The following is an 8,290-nucleotide window of genomic DNA, read 5'->3' as shown; positions in this document are numbered from 1 at the left end:
ATGGAATAACCGTTTCCCCCATTTTCTATTACTTACCTATTCCTACATTTGATTCATGAGAATGACTATTCTGAATAATGGTCATTCCTAGAGAAACTAGAATAGCCATTGCCAAGGTAATAGCTATTCCACACTTGGTGGACTAGACAAAAAATAATATTGTACAAAATTACGCTTTATCAATTTTAAAAATTACCTTTTTATATAAGATGTAATTTATTCATTTTCACATTTTCTTTCTCCCTTTACCCATCTCCCTTTGTCCTTCTCTCTCTAAATTAAACTTAAGTTTTAATATATTATGAAAATTAATATTTTAAATTTAAAAATTAAATTAAAATTTTAATATAAACTATAATAATTAACATTTAAATTTAAAATTAAATTAAAGTTTTAATTAAAAAATTTTAATATTTTCAAAATAGAGAATAAAATAAAATAATGGTATTAATATTTAATTATAAATTATTATTATTTTAAATGAAATATAAATTATTAGCATTCTAAAAATAAATAAATAATTATATTGAAGTTTTAAATAATAATTTAATAATATGTTTAATAACTGATTATAAATAAATATTTTAAATTAAAAATCAAATATTATAACAAAGGACATTTTTATTTTTTTCTCATTTATTTTTTGATTATTTCAAAGTTATTTTTATCAACTAAATATTAAAATAAGTCATAATAATCATTCAAATCCTATTCCATTCCATTATCCAAACTATGTAATAATTATTTCTATCTTATTTTATTATCACAAAATAACCATTCTATTCTCTCTGCATATAATTTCGTGAACCAAACATGCTCTTAAGAGAATTGATAGTAATCAAAATCTACAATATTTATTGACATGAAATACATAAAGACATCAAGTCATGAAAGATGATTGATCTTAATAAGGTCCAAGCATGATTATACAGTTTGCAAAACAAAGGAGTGATGTTTCTAATGACCAAATTGCCCCTGAGTTTTTTTCTTTATGATAATAATTCTGAACTTGGGAAATAATTACTTTTATTCTAACTTGCGTTTTCCTTGTTAGTTTTCTGTTATTTTACTTTCTACCGAAACATAATTTCACAATATATAAAAAAAAAAAAGGGTAAAAACAAAACCCTTACTCCTCAGTTAAATCTGTAACTTTGAGAGAAAGAGAGCTGCAACTTTCCAAGTTTTTCCAATTCTTTTAGCATTTTTTATTTTAATTTTATTGTAATTTTTAGCATTTATTATTTTTAATATTAATGGCCACATGGTACAACCTACCCACATGGCGATCATTACATCCACACAAGCACTGCGAAATGATGTTTGTTTGAAGTTAACGAAGGTGTAACAGCGTCGAACACGCAAAAGTTTAGGACTGAAAGTATAATTATTCCTTTTTTTTTGTTCTTTAGTATAATTATTCCTGTGTTATCTATTTGCAACTTTTGTTTTTCCCAATGGGTAAAAATTAAAGCACCAGCTTGTCTTGTCAGTTCCAAAGATTTAATTTAGCTCACAGCTAAATCGTACTCTGAAAGACAAAAACCTTTTGGACAAAACAAATTTAGAGAGAGAGAATAGGGTACTTCAACCCAAAATGAAAGAGTAATTATGCAACTTTAAGCATGCGTCAGTGCTGACCTTCATGCAAGGAAAACCTCTGCATCATAAAATTAATATTAACAAAAATTGTATATTTATGGATTTATTTGGTAATGATAAATTTTATAAAATAGAATATAAAAACAGGTTGATAAACACGAGGCAGGGGGTCGGCCGCACTCATGCATCTCCATCCAATCTAACGAGTCCAGCTATCCTCCACAAATATATGAAAGGTAAGGAAACATAAAAAGACAAAAAAAGCTCAACCATACCTTATCCTGCCGTATGTGTCCAAGGTCTCAGTAGGTGAACCACTTTCATTAACAAATACCCTTCCAATTATATTACTTAATTAATTAATATGCCATTTTTGAGTGATACATGCATCAATCGACATTTTGGACTAAAATAACATGGCTTTCCTCTTTTTATACATACACACCACTATTCTATTGTTTTCAAAAGAATATTTTAATGTTTAAAAATTAATTTAAATTTTCACAATCTGATGATTTTCTATTTCAAATCTTAAAATAAAAAACATACCGTGTGATTTCAAACAATAAAAGCACAAGTTAAATAGACATGTGCAGCCCGGACCAAGAAGCAGAATTCACTGGCAGTGAATTGGATCTCGGAATCCAAAGACATATATATGAACAAGGGATTGAAAAAGGATTTGTGGATTGATTTGCCTTTCTACATTGGACACCGACAGTGGGCGAGTCTAACAAAGGTGTGAAAATCTCATACGCAAATTATTAAAAGATAAATTGAAAAAGAAACAGTAAAGTATGTGTTTAAGTACAACATTTATTTTAGTCTTAATGGGTTTTCAACAACTGCTTATTAGATCATAAAACGATTCCGAGTATACAGGATTGTTATGCAGCACGTGCTCATTCCCAGACAGAAACACTAGTCACAGACTAGTTTAGCTACAAATTCATTTATGTTTTTATCTGAACTCCCACCTTCATCAACTGCCTTCTTCGCCAAATTCTTCCACTTGATCGCATTCTTCTTAATCTCTTTGCTCTTTTCTCCTTCCGTTAGTTCCTTTATGCACTGCTCTATAATCTCTCTTGTCACCAAACCTAATTTCTCATCAGGGCGAGCTCTAATTCCAATTCCCCATACATCCTCTACATGCTTTGCGTTGGTGCCTTGGTCCGTCCATTGAGGCATTGCAAGCATCGGAACTCCTAGACTTAATGCCTCTAGAACGGAATTAAAGCCGCAATGGGTAAGAAAGCAACCTGTTGACTCATGAGACAGCACCTCCAACTGAGGGCACCAAGTCACCACCAAACCCTTCTCCGCCGTCTCCTCTATAAAATTACCTGGCAGCTTGGCCTCCTCCGACTCCTTTACAACCCACAAGAAGTAGCAATTGCAACCTTTCAAAGCCCAAGCTAGCTCTGCCATTTGCTCGACTCCTAGTGATGCAAAGCTTCCAAATGACACATAGACCACTGAACTCTTTGGCTTGCCATTTAGCCAACTCATGCAAGCACTAGTGCTTGGCTTGAAGAGATTCATGCCATAATCTTTGTCATTTTCGAGTCTTCCGTCCAAGTACAGAGATGGAACAGTTGGCCCTACCGTCATCACCTTCCAGAATTTTGACATCCAATCCACCGCCTAATAAAAAATCCAGAAGATCAAGACCTTTAAAAACATTAATAATAATCTATAAATTAATCAGTGTTAAAAAAGCAATACGCACTATACCTCTTTTTCCAATTCGTAAAAAATGTTAAAAAACACCCAATCAGCTTCATCAACGTTGGAAAACTGATTCACAACCACATCCAACCAAGCTGGATAAGATCCATGACGAAAAACAAAAGATGGTAGCTCGGAAAATTCAAGTGGAGGCAATCCAGGAAGAGAAATTACATTAGAGCCCTGGAGTGGCAGCTGAAGAAGCCCCCTGCTAACATGGTAATACACGCTGTTGACAGCACAAGATTGAGTAAAAAACACAGCCGAGCGTATCCCAAACTGCTTCGCAACGTCAAGTGCCCAAGGCAAAAACCCATCATAGACAAGGCCATGAATAGGATGACCTGCATCAACAAGTTTCTTGATTAAGGTTGCTAAACTCTTAGGGCCTACGGACCAGAAAGTTTGGAGGTAGACATCAGCGCTGCCAGCCTGATCATAGCCGCCTTCATCAAAGCCGTCGGATATGGTCTGGAGATCAACAGAGCTGGTCAGGTCGGAAAACGTGGACTTGGAGAGGAAGACGGTGGTGACTAGAGTGGCTTTGACGTCCTTGGAGACTAAGCGTTTAGCGAATTGCACTATGGGGTTTATATGACCTTGGGCTGGGTAAGGAACGATTAGAACGTGAGCTTTTTTGGCTTTGTTTTCCTCCCCCATTTTCTCTCTATTCAGTTTGGCAGGTGCTCGCAGCTTTATCCAGCCCTGCTATGGAACCCTCGCAGACAATAATACTTAAAAGGGACATTTTAAACAATAATCTTTAAAGTTTTTTTATAATTTTAATTTTTTTAATCAAGTTGGATAAAAATATTTTTAATGAAATTACATGTTATGACGTTACAAACTATGTATAAAAAAATATTACATGTCATGATTAGGTTGTTACATGTCATGTACAAAAACGTGTGACACGTTATGATTAGGTTGTTACACGTCATGTGCAAAAACATGTTACATGTCATGGTTAGATTGTTACACGTCATTTTAAACAAAATACTATTGTTATATGCTATGTACCAAAATATGTTACACGCCTTAGATAAAAAAGGTTATTACATGTTATGTTGAAAAAAAATATTGTTGTTACACGCCAGCTACAAAAATATGTTACACACTATGGTTAAAAAAAGTTGTTATATGTCATATTCAAAAATATTTTGTTACATTTTAATGCCTAAACTATTATTGTTATTTACAAACCAAAACTTCAAATTCTTTCAACTATTTTTATTTCTTTTTATTTTTTTTACAATTTGACACCGATTAAAGTGTTTTTAATATGTTTTTATAAATCAAAACACAAATTTTCTTATCTAAAATACCTATTTTGACTAAAAATTGAAAAAAAAATTTCATTGAAAACCTAAATTTATAAATTTTAAATTTTTAAGTTTATTAGTGTCTAGATTCCGAATTGATCCAAATAAAAGCTATTTCAAACATCTATTATCATTTTTATTATTTAGTTTTATTCAAAATACTTAAAAATCAAACTCTTCAAATAGTCATCCACTCAAGTACATCAAAACCATCGTTTGGTGTCTTCAAAGTGTTGGAAAAAAAAATCTGAAAGCGAGAGAGAGAAATCGGGAGCATGGTAGACGAATGCCGAAAGAGAAATCAATAAAATTAGAGAGAGTGGTATATTGAGAGAGAAAAATCAAAAGTACAAATGGAAAGAAATTGTGATGAATGATTTAATTTATTTGAAACAGTTTCAAGGGTATTTTTGTCAAGTCATGACTAAATATGGCTAAAAACAATTAAATTTATTTTGATAGTTATTTTTGAAATGCCCTTATCAAGAAATGTTATTCCTCACAATTTTCTCATATACTTAAATGCCACGTTTGCTATGGGGAATAACTAAGCCATTCCTCATGTTCTTTTTCTCGTTTTTATTCTTTTGTTTGGTTGGTTTTTAAGGTGACCCAAAATCTTAGTTTAACCATTCTCTATTTTTCCATATTAATGGCTATTCCATGACTATGGAATAGAGTCAAAAATTTATTGGACAAAAATATCTCTATTTATTAAAAATAATTACAACTTATAAATAGAAAATTAAAAAAAAGCAAAAAGAAATTAAAATAAAAATTATATTAATAATTTAATAATAAATTATTAATGGTTAAATTTTTAATAAAAATAGAAATTAAAAGATTAAAACATGAAAATACAAATAGAGAAAAAATAAAAAATTGAAATAAAAATATCATATTAATAATTTAATAATAAAATATCAAAAAAGAAAAAATATTATTAAATTGTAATAATCAGTAATTTTGTCTAATTTACAAAATTATAATAAAAGATAATTTTGTCATTTTATTATTTATTCCTTAATTATTTTCAAATTATTTCTACCAACTAAATATCAGAGTGAGTTTTAATAACAATTATTATCATATTCCATTTCATGAACCAAACTATATAATAATTATTCTATTTTATTTTTATAAAATAATTATTTTATTCTATTTCATTCCACAAACCAAACATGTTAAAATGCCATATAAATGCAATGATGAATAAAAATTTTCAAGTGGAACTTCCTACATTTCAAATTTAATGTCTACTTTTTTAATACACTAAAATTTTTACTTTTCTATATTTTAAATGATTTTTAATATTTTTTTGAAATTTTGGTATTTAAAATTAATATAGTTGACCTTTATTCTAATTATTTAAAAAAATCGCAAAAACACTCAATTCAAAATATTTTTCTGAATTTTCGTGTCAAAATATTAAAAATGTTAACAATTAAATTAAACTAAAGATCATGCATAATAACATTTTTTAGTGAAATAAATATTAAAAAAAGAGATTCAAATCTAATATTTAAATAAGAAATATATGCACTTACAGTATTCAAATCTCAAATACAACTAGTACATAACTTCCAGCTTTATAGTCGTACGGCTTCAATGACAGATGCCGTGTCTTAACCACAGGTTTATTTTGTTAATGTACAACAAACCTATCATTGAAGTTGATTTGTAATCTCTTTTTAGTTTCATCCTCCACTATATTTAATATTTCACTACTAATATATGTTTATAATTTTTATTTTAATATATAGTACATTTAAATTTGTTTTTCTTAGTATAGGCAATAAGCATCAGCTGCCAAGTGCCGACCATCAGACCCAAAACCAAAGTCTGAAATCGAATTTGTTTTTCTTATTTTTCAAATAAAAATATTGTTCTAAGAATCACCGAATGCTGTGTATTGAAAATGAATCATACAAGAAATTAAGGATATGGATCAAAATTGTACGTGGAAAGCACTTTCTCTATACAAATAAGAATTCTACTTCTGTGACCATATACACATCGTTAACTTATTCATGAATAGTCCAGCACTCTGTCTAAGCTCTAGATTTCTAGAATTATCCATCACTCACATGAATAAAAATATATTGCAATCAATATATTTTTATATGTAGTAATGAGGATTACCAAAATCATAAATGAGTGTACTTTATTACTGGAGTTTATAGTTGATGTATGAACAGTATATAGTTTTTATACATAATCATCTCATCAACTATTGTCACTTCATTAGTGATATAAAATTACAAATTTTTTGAGAGATTAAATTTTAATATTAATATTTTCTAATAATTAATTAAATAAAAAATAAATATATTTTCTCTCCAACTCCCTCACAGCATTCTTTCATTGTTCTCCTCTTTTTTATCCCTCCCTAACTCTATTACCTTCTTCTCCCTTCTCTTTCTATTAAAATTAGGTTTGGCAAAATTTTGTAATTTCTAGAGATTTCAAGATAGTTTTTACTTGTTGATTTTAATGCTATATTTTTGAGTGATTTTTATAATTAATTTAGGGTTATAATGTAATAACTAGTTGTTCTTTTTCAAATACCTCGCTGATTTTAGCAACACTGTATTTTAGGGATTCAACAGGATTTTGGTTTGAATACTTGTTGAAAAACACGAAAAAAAAAAGGTGAAGGAGGTTTTGGAGAAAAGTAAAAATATTTTAATTTTTATTTTCAATGGAAAAAAAAGAAAATGGAGTTAAAAGAGAGATAAAAAAGAAAAAAACAATAAAAAAAGTTGTGAGCGAGTTGGAGAGAGAAAAAAAGAAATTTTTTTATTTATTTAATTATTAAAAAATTTTAATATTTAAATTTAAGTTTTTAAAAATTTTTAGTTTTACCTCATTAACGAAGTGACAATTTCGGTAATGTGATAATACATAAAAGCTATACACTGTTAGGGATGGCAATGGTTACCTTATTGCAAGGTATCCACGAATATCCGACTCAATTGTATAAGATTAGGATACTTTATAATCGAATTTGAGATGGGTTCGAGCAGTGATTTGACTACTCATATCGGGTTTGGATACCACCCATTGAGTACTCGCTATCCGAACTTAATTACCATTTATAAATATTTTATTATTATTTTAATAATTAAATTAAAAATATACAATTTTACCAACTTTACATGCAATTCTTTTTGTTAAAAACTAACAAATATATGAAAAGTATGGTTACTCTAATTATTAACATAATGATATTGATATATTTAAATTTAAAAATTATTAGACTATTAATTATGTTTAAATAATATGAATATCATATCATATTATAAAGGAATATAATTATTATATATATAATTTTAATATAAATATATTTACTTTCTATTTTATGTTAATGTTACAAAAATTATAACTTATAAAATTATTAATTATAATATATCTACCTTTATTTATATAAACCTAAAGAGAAGTTGTGAGATTAGAATAATTTAAAAACCTTACTATATTTTAATTTCATGAAATTAAGGATAAATTCATTTATTTAATTAAATTAATTCATGAAACTATGATTATTAATTAACTTGTAATGTCTTTTAATATATATAGTATATATATTGTGTTAATTTATAAGAAATATAATTACTATTATATATATACTAAAA

The 8,290-nt window shown here is 28.1% G+C and overlaps 1 protein-coding gene across 1 annotated transcript; it reads right to left on the bottom strand.

Annotated features, from left to right (window-relative positions):
- Window positions 1-2,261: 2,261 nt before the first annotated feature.
- LOC110408837 (UDP-glycosyltransferase 74G1-like) lies at window positions 2,262-4,066 on the bottom strand. The gene is made up of 2 exons (XM_021417943.2): window positions 3,340-4,066; window positions 2,262-3,249 (listed from the first exon to the last, which is right to left on the bottom strand). Exons 1-2 carry the CDS (start codon window positions 3,991-3,993, stop codon window positions 2,524-2,526), a joined length of 1,380 nt encoding a protein of 459 aa, XP_021273618.1. The 5' UTR covers window positions 3,994-4,066; the 3' UTR covers window positions 2,262-2,523.
- Window positions 4,067-8,290: the final 4,224 nt, after the last annotated feature.

This window comes from Theobroma umbraticum, unplaced genomic scaffold (genome assembly GCF_002168275.2).
Source record: "Theobroma umbraticum cultivar Fairchild unplaced genomic scaffold, ASM216827v3 scaffold_44.0, whole genome shotgun sequence".
In the NCBI taxonomy this organism is placed as follows: domain Eukaryota; kingdom Viridiplantae; phylum Streptophyta; class Magnoliopsida; order Malvales; family Malvaceae; genus Theobroma; species Theobroma umbraticum.
This window is presented reverse-complemented; position numbering and strand designations above follow the sequence as displayed.